This window comes from Tripterygium wilfordii, chromosome 13 (genome assembly GCF_013401445.1).
Source record: "Tripterygium wilfordii isolate XIE 37 chromosome 13, ASM1340144v1, whole genome shotgun sequence".
Lineage (NCBI taxonomy): Eukaryota > Viridiplantae > Streptophyta > Magnoliopsida > Celastrales > Celastraceae > Tripterygium > Tripterygium wilfordii.
Genome location: NC_052244.1, coordinates 10,689,137 through 10,708,161, shown reverse-complemented (window position 1 = coordinate 10,708,161; position 19,025 = coordinate 10,689,137). Strand labels below are relative to the sequence as shown.

At 36.5% G+C, this 19,025-nt stretch overlaps 3 protein-coding genes across 5 annotated transcripts; 1 reads left to right on the top strand and 2 right to left on the bottom strand.

Annotated features, from left to right (window-relative positions):
- LOC120012564 (transcription repressor KAN1-like) lies at positions 1 to 3,534 on the top strand. Its single transcript, XM_038864007.1, has 6 exons — positions 1 to 871; positions 970 to 1,046; positions 1,599 to 1,644; positions 1,994 to 2,168; positions 2,956 to 3,055; positions 3,415 to 3,534. Exons 1-6 carry the CDS (start codon positions 217 to 219, stop codon positions 3,532 to 3,534), a joined length of 1,173 nt encoding a protein of 390 aa, XP_038719935.1. The 5' UTR covers positions 1 to 216.
- A 701-nt stretch (positions 3,535 to 4,235) lies between these two features.
- On the bottom strand, positions 4,236 to 7,610 carry LOC120012050. Its single transcript, XM_038863289.1, has 3 exons — positions 7,175 to 7,610; positions 5,481 to 5,718; positions 4,236 to 4,723 (listed from the first exon to the last, which is right to left on the bottom strand). The coding sequence occupies exons 1-3, from the start codon at positions 7,454 to 7,456 to the stop codon at positions 4,572 to 4,574; spliced, it is 672 nt and encodes a 223-aa protein (XP_038719217.1). The 5' UTR covers positions 7,457 to 7,610; the 3' UTR covers positions 4,236 to 4,571.
- A 3,839-nt stretch (positions 7,611 to 11,449) lies between these two features.
- LOC120012188 (protein OPI10 homolog) lies at positions 11,450 to 14,668 on the bottom strand. 3 transcript variants are annotated; one of them, XM_038863494.1, is made up of 2 exons: positions 13,955 to 14,662; positions 11,450 to 12,238 (listed from the first exon to the last, which is right to left on the bottom strand). In XM_038863494.1, exon 1 carries the CDS (start codon positions 14,553 to 14,555, stop codon positions 13,989 to 13,991), a length of 567 nt encoding a protein of 188 aa, XP_038719422.1. In that variant the 5' UTR covers positions 14,556 to 14,662; the 3' UTR covers positions 11,450 to 12,238; positions 13,955 to 13,988. The 3 variants fall into 3 exon arrangements, with proteins under 3 accessions (XP_038719422.1, XP_038719424.1, XP_038719425.1); XM_038863496.1 differs by lacking the exon at positions 11,450 to 12,238 and adding an exon at positions 12,281 to 12,668 and having other exon boundaries at positions 13,955 to 14,664; XM_038863497.1 differs by lacking the exon at positions 11,450 to 12,238 and having other exon boundaries at positions 13,722 to 13,956; positions 14,085 to 14,668.
- Positions 14,669 to 19,025: the final 4,357 nt, after the last annotated feature.

Below are 19,025 nucleotides of genomic sequence, written 5' to 3'. Positions count from 1 at the left end.
CTCTCTTCTTTCTTCTCTATCCACCTTTCTTTGAGTGTGTTTGTTTCTTGAACAAGATTTGAGTATTACTATATTCTTGTTCTAGCTTTTCTTCGCCAATTCCTTTAATTTGGTCTCTTTTAATAAAGCACAAAAATCCCAAATCAACTTGCTTGTTTTTCCAAACCCTATCAGCTTTTCTCAAGGAAATAAGAGAATAATTTTGGTTTTGAGAAAATGCCTATAGAAGGAGGAGTTTTCATTCAACATTCTTCAAACCCAATTCCTGATCTTTCTCTTCACATTAGTCCTCCTAACACTACTACTATTACTACTTCTTCTTCAATCAATGAAATTAGAGATACAAGCTTCAATCTTTCAAGCTCTTTGAATACTGAGCTCTCTCTAGCACACCCATCTAAAGCCATGGAGAGTACTGAAATAAGCCGAATTAGAAAGAGCAATTTCAGTGCAAGGAGTGGATATCAGCACATAAACCGTGGAGTTCCACTACTTGATGTATCATCATCCTCATCCGACGTCGACGGCGGTTCGAGGCCGATAAAAGGGATTCCAGTGTATCATAACCGTCCATTCCCCTTCTCTTCTTCTCCTTTAGACAACAAGAAGATGATGGGTTACTACCAAATCCCTCCTCCTGTTATTCATAGCCGATTATCGCAGACAACAACAAGGCTGAATGGGTTTTCATCAGATGCTTTGAAGACACACAACAACTTGCAGTATGCATGTTGTGATGATGGTATGATTAGATCAAGATTTCTTCCAAAGTTACCAACGAAGAGGAGCATGAGGGCACCGAGGATGCGGTGGACTAGCACCCTTCATGCTAGATTTGTTCATGCTGTTGAGCTTCTTGGAGGCCATGAAAGTAAGTAAATAATTTAAGTCATATTCCTTTTAGTACTCTCATTCTTTTTAGTACTATAATTTATATGAATTTGTTTGTGGGATTAATTTAATAATTAGGGGCAACTCCAAAGGCAGTTATGGAGCTGATGGATGTCAAAGATCTCACATTATCTCATGTCAAGAGTCATTTACAGGTACACCTATCTAGCTCCCACATCACTAATTAGTTTTAATTTGTTGATTTCTAATTAATTATTATTTCTATGTGTGATCATCTGTGGGATGAAGAGGTGATGAGGGTTTTCTTGGTGACATATAATTAGTTCAAAGAGTACTGCCGAGATTGAATGAATGAGTGAAATAAACAAGAGTGTGATAGAGAGAGAGAGAGAGAGCACTGAATCTGAAGCAGACAAGGTTGTGCTGTAAAAGAGAGAAGATGAAGAAGAAGAAGAATAGTGACAAAAAGAACAGTCATCATGTCTCAATAATACAACTAGTACCTCCTTATCAAACATGAACCTCGTGATTAATGACGATTAATCCAAGACAAACCCAGAAGCCTTCTACCCAAATCACAAAAGAGAGAGAATATATATCTGAATTGGGTTGTTTTTTTTTTTAAAAAAAATTTGTTTGCTTAGTTAAATGCTGTTTTATTTCTTTTGGTATGATTGAATTTGATGTGGGTTAAGTCATAAATGTTTGAGTTTGATCCTAATTCCCTTCCGTATGACTTATGGCAGATGTATCGAACTGTTAAAACCACTGACAGACCTAGTGTTTCCTCAGGTATTGTAATTCGTATTGTTTGCATATCCTACAATTCTTTTGTTTCTCTCTTCAACTTTTTTTTCAAAGAAACCAATATATATAGTGTATAAACATATATATACATATATATATATATATGTATGTATGTATGTATGTATGTATGTATCTGTAATATTTTGGCTCTTACCTTAGCCGTACATTGTTCTTTCAACCTTTTAACTGTGCCCAATTAGAACCGTAAGTATATATTGTCTCAACAACTTTCACAGTTTCACTTGTACAAAACCCTAACATGTATGGATGTGCCACATACATATATACATAAATAAACTTACACATTGTGTCTTCACGGTTGATTTTTTTGTAGGTGGACAATCAGATGGATCAGGAGAGGAAGATATAAACTCAATAGGCAATAATATTAATGCAAGACAAAGAATAATATTCGCAGATGAAAGAGGAACATCATTAGATGTATCATTGCAACAACAAATGGACTATTCTTCAACTACTACCACTTCACTCTGGAGTAACTCCTCAAGGTATGTATATATTTATATTAGCACATGTTTTATATATGGTAGCATAGCATATACACATCTCGAATCATTTGGGTGATACCCTAGTGACGAATCTGTTTGGGTCCAAACTGTATAGACTCAGAAATTCCTGAATTTGATTTTCACTGAGAGTAATTATACCTTTAATTATGACCACGCGTTGGGTTTTGACTCAACTTATCCTGTCGTCATGTGGGAATTTTTTTTGTGCACGAGTTTGATGGCCCGAGTTTAGACCTACATCTTGAATGTTGAAATTGATATGGACTAGTAAATCAACAACTTTAATTTCCTTAATTCTAGCTGCTTATTTTGCATCACATACATGCATGGATATATACCTTAGAAATGCAATTAAACCCAACTAGTTCCACCATTTTTGAACAATAACTACTTGTTATGGCAGCTTTTGCTTTTACTTGTGTTTGGGTTTTCTTTCTTTTCTATGGATTTTCTGATGAAATGAGAGATTTTGTAACTTTAGTTGTGATATTGGTTGCTAAAGGAAACGGTCGTTAAGCAATCAAATGCTAATTATAGGATCATATATGAGCTAGAGAAAGTAACAACTTCAGCAGTTACACTTTCATCTTTATCTTTCTCTTTAGAAACTTCTGTTGATTATTATATATTACTAATTTTAAAAACTGTAATGATCATATTCTTATTCCCTCCACAATCACACGTGTGTGTGTATGTATATATACGGATTGATACAGGAAGCTAATGTCTATATATGTATGTATATACCATTTCATGCATGTAATAGAGAGGCCTGGCAACAAAGAAACTCCATTAATATTGACATGGATGGGCACACAAAAGGATCATTCCAGCAACAACGAAGATTTGGACAACAAACTGATCAGGTATTCATCAAAACGTAAAATATTGGCGAATTTGAATAGATTTTTCCATGTTATTATCAGACCATTCTGGGGACTCTCTGCCACATTCATACCCGCATATATTGAGGTATTGTTTGCTTTGAGCTTGGCCTCAGCGAATTTAATATGGGAAAAATTCTCAACCCTAAACCATGCTATTTTCTATTTTCGTTTTACTGAAAACATAAAACAATCCTGAAAATAAAAAAAACGCATAAAACATAAAATCACTTAAAACAACTTGAAGAAAGAAAATTAAATAATATTAATTAATTTCTTGCGATAATATTATGTTACCTCTTCTTCTTTTTAATTAAGTTCATCTACAAACATTGCTGCAGGACTGTGATTCAATTCAGGTGAAAGGATATCTAGAGTCAAATTTGTACTGCAAGAACCCCCGTTTGGAGTTCACATTAGGCAGACCAGATATTGGGAAGGATATTCATTTCTTGCGATAACATTCTTCTTTCTTCATTTTTGATGAATATATATATTGTGGGAGGTTGTTGTGATTGATGAGTTACAATTGTGAAACAAGGAATATAAGAGGGAATGAGAAATGACTCTTGTCTGTATTTAGGTTGGAGTGCATATAATATGACATGATGAAAGCATCAGTTCATGTTAGATACACCAACTACAGAATCTGCATACATATTTATGAAAAGAAGATATATATTAATCAGCTGTCAATACAAACAAATGAGAAAGTTGAACAGGATTTTTTTTTTGATAATCCATAATAACTCAGCAACATGTCTTTTTTGGACAACCACTTGAAAATAATGACTCCTTAGAATCAAACTCCCAACCTCGAATGAGATTCTTTACGCCCTAATTTTGAAGAGATAACTAGTTAGGTTATCGCCAAGTGAATTGAACAGGTGAACTTTCATTACTTGTAAACCTGAACATCCTATATATTAATGAAAGTGCCATGGAAACCTTTTCTGATTTTAGAGAGAATGAATTTGGTTTAAATATGCTCTTAGTCAGCATAGAAACAATTCTTGTGGTGCTTGTTACATCCAAATTGGTTTAGCTAAAAAAGCTATGACGACATGAATGTGCAAATAATAGCTGATCTGTTCTTATCTAGTCTTCTCAATTCTAGGATTCGATCCTAACTAGTAAAACAAAATTGCCCAACTCAAGTCCATCCATCCAAAAGTTATTTATTCCACAGAGCAAATATCTTATTTATATACAAGATCTGGAACATGTTTTACTCATGACCAATAACAAGCAAACTTATTGTGCAATTTAATTGATGCATAGCAGAATCAATATCCCAGAAAACCAGAATAACAAGATATATTATGGATTTTCCATGTTTCAGATCCTACAGCATCTAACTCAAACATGCCCCTCAAAACTATAGAGAAACAACAACCAAACAAGGCCACAAGAATCCACAAAGGCTCTGGAAAAACAGAAACATATATGTACATCTATTGGATAGATATCATGTACGGCTTCAACTCACAGTTACCTTTCAATCTACCTTGGCGGGTTCAGGATGATAGCGAGCATTCCTAGCAGAAGAGGATGTTGAAATTGCCGAACTAGTCATGTTCAATGACTGCTTTGCAAGGCCCACACTCTTCTTAGTTGCCAACCACAACATGCAGAAGAACCCGATCCAGCCTGAATATAAACAATTAAATAAGTATCAGCACTTCAAATGCATCTTATCATCACAAAATGTCTGAGATCAAGCTTCAAATGCACTAACACAGGAGCACGGGTAAGGGATATTCAAGACCAACCCGCTATTTTTTTTTTTTGGATGGCAAAAAAGCCAGCATTGTTCTCCAATTAAACACCTCTATGCCACAATTTTACCAACACAATGCAGCTATGCTATAATGAGTATAGTCAGTGAACCCATCGAATAAACTGTCAATTAAAGTGGAACTTATGGCACCAAGCCATTCCCAACAGTGGTCCAGGATGGGAAAACTATTAACTAGAAGATGTATATTCTTCCATTTCCTATTCCATTTATCTTCAAAAATGTCATATTGTAGGCTCGTAGCACTAACACATTACTTCAAGTAGTACTCTTGAACATTTTTAAAAATAAAACTTGTATGCCAAATGTTTCGTATGTGTCAGTTGGACATCTGCTTATAGAACTTATGCATCTGAATCAGCATGTTTCAACGCAGTCAACCAGGAACCTATCGATGTTTTAAAGTACCCTTTCGGTCTTGAGTTCCCTTGGTATAAATTTAAGGCAATGATCGTTAAAGAGTCAAGTTAATATATCTTCATATGGGGCGCTGACTTCATGTTGTTTGTGAAGTTATTACTTTCCAGTTTCCATACTGCTAAAAATAGAATAAAAGAAGATTGTTTCATAAAGTAAAGGAAAAGGTCTGAAGAGCTTAATCCACATTACCTGCAGCGATTGAAAAAGCCACAATTGCTGAAATTGTTGCGACAGAGATAACAAATGCAGCAACTGACAATGCCCCAATATATATAGCTGTTACACATGTGAAGAAAATAGCTAAGAAGCCTCCAACAGCCGCCAACGAAACAAGAAGGGAGATAACAACAGCATTTACAGTGACTGCCAGAAAGAAGAGCATAAAGACAAGCAATCCTGTCAAGGCAAGTAGAGCAATAGTTCCAACCTGCAGCAATTTAGAAAGTTAATAATGAGATGCTGTAATTTTTAACAAAACGCATGCAATATCATTAAAAGATGATATGAAAACCATAATGATACGCTAATAGTTTGCCTAGAGAGCATGATTCACAGACTGCCACATAATGATACATGAAACAATGACGAAATAAAAGGCAATAAAACCTAGTTCCTAGAAGTTTTGACAGGAAAACGCACACTCAGGTGGCAAGATGATCATTGTTGAGACTTGAGATGCAAATGGTTCAGGTACATCTCATATTGAAACTGTTCATTGGACAAGCAGTATTGCTTTATCGATCTCAGTTTTTAACTGAAGAGATGTACAAACAAAGCTGGATACATGCACACTAATGGATACACACACGTTGCGATTAGTTATTGAAAAGGACTAATTTGTCATATTTTTTCGAAACGACAAAAAAGAGATTTCCGTTGAACTTTTATATGAAAAAATAAACACATGTCAATCCTTCCAAAATTAGATATTCATGCCATAAAAATTCTCATCAGTCACAATCTTCCCAAAAAAGGAATCGCTTTACTACAGTTTAGTTAGAAAGCACTCTAATATCAATGCAGCAAGTATCATTTTGAATATAGTGCCAGAGCTATCATGTTCTTCCTAATCAAGGAACCGCCGTAATACAGTTCAGTTAGAAAGCACTCTAATATCAATGCAGCAAGTATCATTTTGAATATAGTGCCAGAGCTATCATGTTCTTCTTAATCAAGGACCCGCCTTAATACAGTTCAGTTAGAAAGCACTCTAATATCAATGCAGCAAGTATCATTTTGGATATAGTGCCAGAGCTATAGTGTTCTTCTTAATCAAGGAACCGCCTTAATACAGTTCAATTAGAAAGCACTCTTATATCAATGCAGCAAGTATCATTTTGAATAGAGTGCCAGAACTATCATGTTCTTCTTAATCTCTGCAATTACTTTTGCTGATGCTACTTGGCTTCCAACAGAAACAGAAACAGAACCAACACCTGTCAATGTCTTCCTCCTTGCACATAATTGATGCATTACAGACATAATTCTTCTAGCCTGTCTATAAAGAGAAAGCTAGATGGCTATATAAGTTCACTTTTTTCCCTTCAATCTCAACTGATCCATTATTATCTTTTCATATTCATTCATTAACTGACATGCTATGTATGATAAGTAGGCAGATACAACGTCACAACTCCAAGGAAAGAAATTCCTTCAATTTATCACCAAATATAATTATCTACTGATGAGGTTGAGCTAAACTCTTTTCACTCAATATAGTAGTCCACTAGATCTATTTCCATGGCATCAAGCATTGGTTCATACATCGTCATCAACAAATTTGGACTCAAAATTGCATAAATTATATCTTGCAATCTATAAGCACCGCAAAAATTTATAATTGAGTTTCAATGGCTAGTCGAGAAAGGTGAAATAGAGCTTACAGAGATGACTAAGAGTGCACGGAGAGGGCTTCCTCCACGGGTCCAGAGAAGAACAGTGCGACCAGTGTTTGTCGTCGCCTCACGAAGTAGAGGACCGTTCTCGGAGAGAGAATTCTTGATCCGCTGACGAAAAGTAGCAGCTGCGTCGCTGCTATCGGTATCGGGGTGAAAGATCATCGTAAACAGACGGTGAAGGACTCCGTCAAGAGTGTAATCCTCCGGGCGCCGCCAGTTCTTCTCGTGCACGCCGTTGGTCGACTCCGTTCCGCGAGGTTCCTCCATTTTCTTGTTCTTCAGAGTCTCATTCAGTGTGACTTGGTTCTTCGCAGTTCAATTAGGTAGTTGCCTTCGATTGGATTGGGATTTTGCTTTGAATGCTTCTTGGGTCAACGTGCCTGTGAAAGAGAGGAGCTCGCGCGATGGTGACAGCGGTGTTTACTGATTCACTAGGATCTGTACACGTCATGGTCACATTTTTAAAACGTCAAAAAGGACAAATTTGAAAACAGTGGGCCTAATTCTTACGATAATTTCTGTGTATATATTTATCGGAAGTGACACATGTATAATATATACATCTATATTGGTTCATAACTAGGTAATATTCCACCTAGACTAGTCCAATTGGGCAAATTTAAAATTTTAAAAAATAACACCTTAATATCATTCTCGTCTCTTTTTATGATTTCTAGACTCTCTCTACTATCTCCCTCTTCCTCTCTCTTCTCTACTTCTCTCTCACGCCACATTCTCTCTCTCCTCTCTCTTCATCTCATCTCTCTCATGCCACATTATCTCTCTCATCTCTCTTCCTCTCATCTTTCTCATGCCACATTCTCTCTCCCTCTCTCACGGCCAATGTCGGAAGTATTCCATTGTAGGTGATTCGTGTGCAAAGTCCTAGCTAGGAACCAAAGGAGATTCACGCCACATTCTCTCTCCTCCCATATGATGCAATGCAGTTCTCCAGTGAGATTTTATGGGAGATTGAGGCAGTGTGAAGGAGAGAGGAGGCTTCAAAAGTGAAAGTAAATCAAAGATGGGAGAAACTGAGAACAGATGTAATGGAAGCTTGCAACGTTTTATTTTATTTGTTTTTTCTCATTTTGGTGGCTTAGTAAGCTTAGTAGGGGCTTATTACACTTTGAATACAATTAATTACACTGTCAGTGTAATAAGTCACAGCTGCGTAACTTGGTAGTGTTGGCTTATTTAGTTTGGAATGGGCTTATTACATTTTATATGTAAATGATACGCTATAATGTAATAAGACACTTGTGATTAAACTTTGCTTTGGTGGCTTAGTAAGCTCGACAAGGGTTTATTACACTTTGAATGCAATTAATTACACTGTTAATGTAATAAGTCATTGGTGAGTAAACTTTGCATTCATTGTCAAACCTGTATAAATTCCACCCAAATTTATAAGAAGATCAAGAATACCATACTGTATAGCACCAAAAAAACAAATATTCTTCACCAAGGTCGTCGACGAGTCCAAATGCAATAACAATGAACCAAATTCTTTCCAAATCAAAGAATAATGTTTTTCATTAAACAACAAAAAAGACCACCAAAGAGTCGAGAAGAAAACAACAAAAAAAAATCGCCAACCCTAACTTGGCTCCATAGGCAAGGGGTCTTCGGCGGGATAAAGAATGAGGCGTTTGCGGAAGACAGAGGCAAAGAGGTGGTGAGCACCGGAGGCAATAATCCTCTATGCAGGATCGACCAACCTGGAGAGTTTGCCATAGTTTCTTCCACCGCCAATTGAGAGAAGTAATAGAGAGAAGAAAGAGAGAGGGAAGAAAGAGAGAGAGGAGAGAGAAAAAAAGAGATATTAAAAAGTAAGAAAACATGAGGAGAGAGAAGCAGGAAAGAGTTTTCATGAAGAGAGAAGAGGGAAAGATGATTCTTCATTTTTCAATTTTTTAATTTAATTTAGATGACATGTCATCTAGATTATGGACAATTATGTACATTAAAATTATGAATATAAAGAGTTTTCGTATTTTTAAAGGTGTTGCAAATGTGTCAAATCCAAAACGACTTGGGTTCACATAGTCTACTTACTTCGTATCCATCCATGAAATCATAATTTGGGATAGATGGTTATTATAAAAAATAGCAGCACATCCTCTCATTTATTTTTTAAGCCAAATGTCATAGATACCCCTATGGTTAGGATCATTTTTATTTGCACCCCCTCATTTTGAATTCATAAGAATTGAATCCCTGTAATTTCTGTTTGGCTCATGGTTGGTCCCTTTGTATGATTGACTGTCATTGACTAACGGGTGTCAAAACGCATCATTTTGTATTTTTTTTGCCAATTCATTGACAAAACGACACTGTTTTGACTAAATGTCATTGAATACAATGAATAACCCAAGTGAAAAAACGAAATTTCAATACAAAGTGGTCCCAAATTAAAGTAGAAAAACATAAGTCACAAAGCATAGTCTCAAAATACGTACCAAAACAGAGCATGTAGACACGAAAGAGGCTGTCAACTTGCAAGCCAACATCATCCACTATAATACAAAATCTGGTACCTAGAAGGGCTATCCATTATGCAAGGCGGCTATCTAAACATATCACAGGCCTGCATCCTGCTCCCTTCTTACAAGCTTTCAGGCACACAAACAAATTCTCAAAGACAGAGTTAGGGCATGAGAGTGCCCATGTGGACCCGGGATTACATTTTAGCACAACAGCACAATAGTCCCATAGTTATCTATATCGTTGTACATTTGTACCTTGTAGAATGTCATAGGTAATTCTCTTTGCCCTATAACATTGTCCCTTTGAAACATCAACATTGTGGTCTCTGTGTACTTGCTTCTTAAATGCAACCACATCCCAATTAGGTGCATCCCTCGAATGATCCAAATATTTGTTTGCCAACCACCTAGCATCCACTCTACTACTGAAGCCATGCTTACCACAGTTGTGAACTGATTTGAAACTCTTGACTTGAAAGGCAGCATTATCTTGGGTTGGTGATGCATGAATCCTCCCCCCACAAGGCCGTTACCCTCCATTTATCATTCTTAAAAAATATATAATCAAATCCATGTTGGATTGAATATTCTCTCAGTGCTTTTCTGAACAAGACATGATCAGCAAATATTTGACCCACCACCAGTGTGATGTCTCCCCGAAGATCCACATTGGCATTGAATTGAGGAAACTTAGTCCTTTTTGGAGCTTCTTCATCTGAGTTCTCTGGAGTTACTAGATAATCTGAGTTTGCATACCCAAGACTCATTCCCATCACCAGCACCCACATGAAATCCATTACCCATTCATCATTATCCTTCTACTTATTTCTATCAACCTTAGTACTATCATCCATAAACAAATCAGGCTCATTATCCTCTAAACTTCCCTCAAATTCGGTTGTCTCATCATCTTCTTCCTCTACACTCCCATCAATTGGATCATTCTCTATCTACATTTTTCATCATATAACAATGCATTACTATACTTTTAGTTCTGCCTAGAATATCCACTACATCATTCACATAATATATGCAGAGTATAGCCAATACATCAGTCACAGAATGTATGCGTAAAACAACAGATTCATACAAAAATCATGCTCTACAAACGAATCATAAATTGACATACAATCAAAGCACAGAGAAACATACCTATTAGTTTGACCTGAAACACAGATTGCAAAGAAATTTGAAACAATTTGGTGAAGCACCGTGAAGAATTTGAGAGAGAATTAAGTCTAGGTTTAGGGTGAGCGTCGTGAAATGGGTGGAGTAAGGGGTTTTGTTATACATTGAAAACGACAACATTTTTCTCTCTCTTGGGTTATTCAATGACATTTAGTCAAAAAAATGGTGTTTTTGACTCCCATTATTCAATGACAATCAACCGGACAGAGGGACCAGTCATAAGCCAAACTGAAAACACAAGAGATCCAATTCTAATGAATTCAAAACCAAGGGATGCAAGTAGAAATGACGCCAATCACAAAGGGTGTTTATGACATTTAACCTATTTTTTAATGTCTATAATTTTAAAAAAGAATAAATGATAGCAGCACATCCTCTTTTAAGGGTTTGAGTTGGCTTTTGATTTTGCAATCAACATTACAATTCAGTGAATTTATAGAATTCAATTATAGGAAGAAAGATAACAATTCCATTGCACGAGCGCGACAAAAAGTCCATCAGTGTGACCCACTCAAACCGGCATAAGACTCTGTTTGCGAAGGCGGCAGAGACGGGCTTACAATGTCAAATTCCAATCGCACTACTGGTTTCATCGGCAGAGCAGCGCAAATTTTGCTCGTTTGGAAATCCATCAGTTGATTATGTTCTGAATCCCTATCTTGCTTGCGGCAGCCAAAGTGCCATGAAAGATGATGATCGAGCAATGCCTTTTGTGGGAAGAGGTGAATGAATTTGAAACGGAAAGACAGAGAAAAGAAAGACTAAGGAAATGATGGAGATCAGGATCAATGGTGGTTCAGAGATATTGGAAGTGTGGGGTTAGGCGAGTTGCGTGAATTCACTGATCGATTAGAGAAATTGAAGGATGAAGTCAGGATTAGGTTTAGATAGCGAGAACAGCCACAAGACAAAGGAACTTTGTTGTACATCTTCGGCATAGACCTCTGTCATTTGTATATTTAGAACGGTGCAATGGAAAATGATACATCATCTAGATCTTGCCAGTTCACCAGAGAAGGAAAGAAACGCAGAACAAGGATATGCTATTATATGGAAACAATTACTACTTTTTAACATTAATCCAGACACATCCTGTAATGGGTATGCAAAACTGTTCAGTGAACGCATTACTTTCCATAATAAACCAATTAGAACTCATCTGGGAAGTTCCACACGTGCTAGGCAGCCGGCGGCTTCAAAAAACAAATACTCACATATCACATCATTATCATACCAGGAAAAGGAAGAAGAAGAAACTGCAGCACAAGGTGCCCATATATCATAGTTTGCCAATAAACTCGATTCCCATATATAGATGTGACTAGTAATTGTCGAATCAGTAGTTGCAGAGATCTTGGGGCATCAGAAAAATCTGCATGCCATTCAGCAAGAAAAGAAAGAAGTGGCGGATAATGAGACTGAAACTAGAAATTCATCCATTACACACAATTGCACATCTGGGTATAAATATATCAACCCTTCCATAGGAGAGTCCAAAAATCAACAAAGTTTCATTGACAGTTCTCAACACAAATTAAAACCAGTTTGTCGAAACATAATGCTCACATATGACATAAAGCAGGATCGTCCAACAGAAGTGAAGAAACTGCAACACACAATCCAAGGAGCTTGAGAAACTACAGCTATGCTTTCGACCCTAAACACAAATTTGAGATGTATTCTATCCAACATAGCAATATTCAACCCCATAGGAACACAACTCCATCCTAGTTTTTCAACTTTCTAGCCCCTTCTTCTTTTCTTGAACCAAAATAAGGCATATCATCAAAATTATTTAAAATCTGCTAGAAAAACAAGTACCTAGAGATTAAGATAGCACTCTTGACAATGACAATGCTATACATGCAAATCCTAGATCTAGACCTGCACGTATTATTATGTCAAGCCATGCCATGCGAAAAGGCAATACCTGTACGGAATCAATACTCTGAAACAATAGGAATACATTTAAAATGGAATTACAGCATGATTAGAACCATGGTCTAAACATATACATAAGCACAGTCTACAAATTGATAGAGTAATTGCTAAATTGATTCTGAATCATTCATTCACATTCATTGGTTTAATTGATACTGGTATAAGTATCATAAAAAGAGAGCAGCTACGTAAACAAGACTAGAAAATAAATGTTTTCACCCAGTGGCTACGTAAACAACACTAGAAAATAAAGCCACAATGCCTTTACCCTCTTCCAGTACTTGCAGTATTAGGCTTTTTCTTTATCCTCAAGATGCCTTACACTCCAGTAAATAATGGAATCTAAACTTTATAATATTCTCATGATTGGTAACAATGTATATTTTTAACATATATCAGCACAGAATTTTTTTTGTTCACAACAGTTTTCCCAGTCTATCAACTGTACTGAACTCTCTGGTCTTGATTCCCAGTGGGGGACATTGAAACAGCAAATAGAGCCAGTCATGCGACAAAGTCTTACCTTTACATTAAAAAACCACTACTTCCATGATAACGAGAGCTCGATTGGGGTGTTTTTGGATAGATGGCTTTTTGTTCTTAATGCCATGGTTGACTGAAACTTGCTCTAATTTGTTCAATTGTATTCAAGCCATGTAATCCCAGCCGTTTCGGCTTGCTTTGGGTTGCACCCCCTTGGTGCTTTTAATAAATTTTTTTCCTTTCAAAAAAAAAAAACCTACTCTCTTCCATAGGTAATTACATCCAACAAACAAGCTCAGAATGAAAATTTTATGTGAAGTATGAAAAAGTAAGGTACTATTCCCCCATTCCCCTAGAGTAGCCAATTTACAGTAACGTGATTTTGAAACCCATTAGCCAACCAATAATAGTTAATTTCAAGCTGAAAGCCGGAAACAACAACAGACCGCTCTCTTCCTTTTATTTTTTTCGTGTATATGTAATGTGTCACCTATATAATTCTCTCATCAGCAAACACAAGATTGCATCACACTAGCATATTGCAGAACATAAAAAAAAAAGTACATAGAAGATAGACAAATAATGTAATAACTTAAAACTGAATCAAGTAGCGAGGAACAAACAACAAGCGATTACTAGATAACAAAATCATTGACAGATATACCTCTTCTGCTCTTCAGAGGAGGACGAGTAAGAGATTACAATTCGAAGCCTTTCAAGTACTCAGGGTCTCGCTTAGCCCTCTCTTGGAATTTCTTGAACCACCGGTCCAAAATATCCATAGGCACAATCAACTTACTCCCATCAACACCACAAAACGATTGCATGAAATTAAATAGATTCTCCCCGACTTTCATGGCCAGCCGTTCGATTCTCTTCTCCGCCGCCACATCCAAAGAAGGCAGCGATGCCAAATCCTCCACGGAAACCCCTATCTTAGCGGACACAGGTGCAGCGTCCGGCGCCATTAACTGCATCTGACCGCCTGGCTCAGGCCAATTGAGAGATAGGACTGCAGAGGGCCGGGCAAGAGTGACAGCACCGCAGAACACGAATGGTGACCCTGGAGACTGAACGTAGACAGCGAGGGCCTTGTCTGCGGGTAGAGTGAAGTTGTTCAATAAGAAAATGCAGATTTCGCGAATATGATCGTAGGCCTCACCAACGAAAGTGTTCATGTCGAGGATCCAGTGGAAGGTGTCGATTTGAGCAAAAGTAGAGATGTCCATCGGGAAGCTCCGATTAGGGAACACTACTCCGAACATGTTTTCTTGTGCTTCTGATGAGTATGTGACACTGCTTGTGCTTGAATTTTTAGTTCTTTTTCTGAAATTTTTTTATATATATTATAGACTTGCAAATTGCAATCCCTGGAATGTAAGAAGGTGGTGAAGAAGAGTAGGAAAGCGGTGCCGGTGAGATGGGTGTGGCTGGAATGATTCTAGCCAATTCCATCCATCCCAGTCATTGAGAGCACTTGATTGATAAGGTAATTGAGTGCAATCAATGATGATGCAATGGTTGGGATGGGTGGAATTGGTTGGAATCATTCCAGCCCCTCCCATCCCGTGCCGGTGAGAGTGAGAGTCGTCCAGTAACGTCCAGAAGCTACAAGAACAAATTGATCCCAAAGTGTGTTTACTTTTTAGGCCCAAATAGGCGGTCGATAAGGCCTACATGGCCCAAAGTTTGTTTGACCCGGTCTGTTCATTTCGAGGTTTACTGGTTTGTTAAGAGGGATTTTTGTAAGCCAGTACATTATATTGTATTTAATTGTAAAAAGGTATAATTATTAAAACATCATTTTAAAAAAGTACATTGAGACCAGTTTTTATCAAATAAATTTGATTTTCTCTCTCCACGAACTGCGATACGATAGTGATACTTTTAAACAGAATGTCTAATATAGTATTCAATTTATATATTTTCCTCATAAAATAATGATACAAATGTTGGAATGTAAATTTGATTGCATTACATGTTTTTCTGGTTCAATTGTATCATTTTAGTGGATTTTTAATAACCTTAAATTTGATTTTCTCTCCACGAACTACGATACAATAGTGATACTTTTAAACAGAATGTCCAATTTAGTGTTCAATTTATATCTTTTCCTCATAAAATGATGATACAAATGTTGGAATGTAAATTTGATTGCATTACATGTCTTTCTGGATCAATTCTATCATTTTAGTGGATTTTTAATAACCTCAAATTTGATTTTCTCTCTCCACGAATTGCGATACAATAGTGATACTTTTAAACAGAAGGTTCAATTTAGTGTTCAATTTATATATTTTCCTCATAAAATGATGATACAAATGTTGGAATGTAAATTTGATTGCATTACATGTCTTTCTTGTTCAATTGTATCATTTTAGTGGATTTTTGGTGTTAGTGATACTATAGTGATACATCTCTACAGCTATACAATATCAATTCCCCTAAATTTTCTTCTGCTTATTATACGAAAAGAAAAAAAGACAAAAAATAGAAAACAAGACCAAACAAGAGTCATTCCGATCAATTTGATGAGGATCACCTCATCAGTTCTCACTCTCTGTATTTTATAGTGCTGAGAAAACTTTCGATGAATCATACCGCAATATTTATCGACGTGCTCCTCATACTTGCTGTACAAAGCAGGAATTGTGATGGATAAGATGGTTCCTGTGACAGTATCAATGACAAAGCTTCATAAAAAGCCAAATGGAATTTGAGAGGAGAGAAGAAAAAGGGTATTATAGGTATAAACCAAAAAATGTCTTAAGCCATATGACCAAATTACCCTTAAATTGCACTTTTTTATAATTTTAAAAAGACTCATGACCGCAAATGAGCCATTGGTTGAGTGGCAATGACTTTGCATGTCCCTGACTGAGGTCATGGGTTCTAGTCTCACCTCCTCCGAATATTTACAAGGAGGTGTGTGGGCTTCGTCTGCCCCTACGTGGGCTTGATAGTTTGCCCCTGGTGGGCTTGATTTGTGCCTCCTGCGTGGGGCCTGTTGACACCTGTACTTTCATAGGCTTGATCTGGTGGTGTGTCGTATATTGTGTTTGTACTTGTACTCAAAAAAAAAAAAAAAAAAAAGACTCATGACCTATTTACAATGTACTTTCATAGGCTTGATCTGGTGGTGTGTCGTATATTGTGTTTGTACTTGTACTCAAAAAAAAAAAAAAAAAAAAAAAAGACTCATGACCTATTTACAATCAAGACTCATGACCTATTTACAATTAAGTTGTCTTGATCTGGTGGTGTGTCGTATATTGTGTTTGTACTTGTACTCAAAAAAAAAAAAAAAAAAAAAAGACTCATGACCTATTTACAATTAAGTTGTCCAAAGTACTCTTAATGTCAATTGTCTGTTGTTAAAAAAAAGATCTGGTGGTGTGTAGACTCATGACCTATTTACAATTAAGTTGTCCAAAGTACTCTTAATGTCAATTGTCTGTTGTTAAAAAAAAGATATGGTGGTGTGTCGTATATTGTGTTTGTACTTGTACTCAAAAAAAAAAAAAAAAAAAAAAAAGACTCATGACCTATTTACAATTAATTTGTCCAAAGTACTCTTAATGTCAATTGTCTGTTGTTAAAAAAAATAGAAAGGAAAGTTTTATCTACACATTACAAAAATATTATCTTTACATTATTTTTGAACATGATTAGTTTACACAAAAAAATTATAAATCTACTCACAAAATTATAATAAAAGGACCAATTTACCCTTAATGGGTAAAATATTAAAAATTTTATTATTAAGTTTACGCACATTATCTTTTAACCCTAAATTCAATTCATCCTCATCCTCACACTCACTTACCCATTTAACCATTGCTCAAATGATTGTTGTCTGGAACCCCCTTCGGTGGCTCTGGGTTTCTGTGGCCTTGCTGCTATTTGTTGGGATCTCCGCCTTCGATTATTGGACCTTAGGCTTTCAGACTCTGATTGTGTCAATAATTCCGGCAGAAGCTCGCCAGAAATCAAAGAATGATGACATGTATGAAACACAAGATGAGGCAACATCAACAATAAGAGGAAATATTGATTGTATTTAATGAATTAGATATTCATGGTCATATCAGAAGATGGAAACTTTCCTTCACAAAAAAATTTTCAAAAAAAAAAAGGCTCTAATTTGGCTTAACCGAACACAGAGTGTGGGTGGGGGTTACTGGGTAGATAATAGAGATAATGGGTGGGAAGGGGTCATTTCGAAAATTCAATGTGTATTAGAAAAAATTAAGTGTGTTAAGTCTTCACATTTAATATTGCTTTTTTTAATGAGTGATTTAAAAGATTAAGGGGTAAATATGTCATTCTATATAATGATATTTATGTAAATTATAAAAAATTAAAAAATAATATAAAGATAATGTTTTTATGGTGTTTAAATAAAATTTCTCAAATAGAAAATGGTGTTATAATGGTCAAAAATCGTCTCAGCCCACTTCGACAGATAAACTATATGCTAACATTACATTTCGGCTTATGGGTCTATGGTCTTATTGTTAAAACGACCGAAATACTACTCCTTAGTCCTTAACAGCCCACGGCCCATTAGCGGATATGACTATTTGGCTTATACTATATCTTTGTTGTATCACATCATGCATGTTGAACTAGGCCTTCTCCCCAAATGACTAAATATATATCATCTTGAGCTCGTCCTGTCCTCGACCTCTACCTCATGTCATCCTGACTTCGACATCGGCCACAACCCATACCAAACTGGCCACACGCCAGCCTTCAGCAGATAGTAAGTTGCAATCTTAGGCATATCTCCTATAAATCAGCCTTTTTAGACGTTACTTCCTACACATGAAATTAATATCCGCCCTGACCCTATCACCAAATCGTGGTGTCGGACATGTTCGTGATACAAACCTACTATAACATTTTTTTCTCGAACAACTATTTTAACTTGCATCCTGGTCCAAGCGACACGTGTCTTCTCAATAATGCTATATAAACAAAGTCATCCACTGTTGATCTTTCTCTCTCTCTCTCTAGTTGAATATTCTCTTTCTCTCTTCTTTTCATTCTTTGAACACCAAACATACTAACCTTTTGATTCTCTTGCAAAAGCGCTTAATTCATAAACCTTGATCCACCGTGCCTTTCATCACGATCAAGACCACATTTCACACTTCCTTGTCCTGCATTAATGTTCGTCTCTTTCAAGTCCACGATCTTGCTGATTTGATTGTCAGAGTTTATTCGGTTGACACCTCACCGATGTCAAGAGCTTTCCGATTGTTATTTTCCACGTGCCTTGCAAGTTGTTGTTGGACTAGGCCTTCCCCCCAAATGACTAAATGTATATCATCTTGACCTCAACATCATGTCATCCTGTCCTCAACCTATGTCTCATGTCATCTGGACTTAATGACTTCGACATCAGCCTCAACCCATACGAAATTGGCCACACGTCGGCCTTCAGCCACATATCATGTCTTTGATAGTAAGTTGCAACCTTATGCATATATCCTATAAATCAGCCTTTTCAAACATTATTTGATCTTACACACAAAATTAATACCCATCCTGACCCCATCACCGATTCGTAGTGTCGGACATGTTCTTGACACAAACCTGCTATAACACTTTTTTTCTCGAACAACTAGATTGACTTGCATCCCACTTTGAATATTCTTTAATTGTAAATTCGAATACTTATACATATACTTGTGTAATAAGCCAAATGACAGTAGCATTACTTAGAAAGC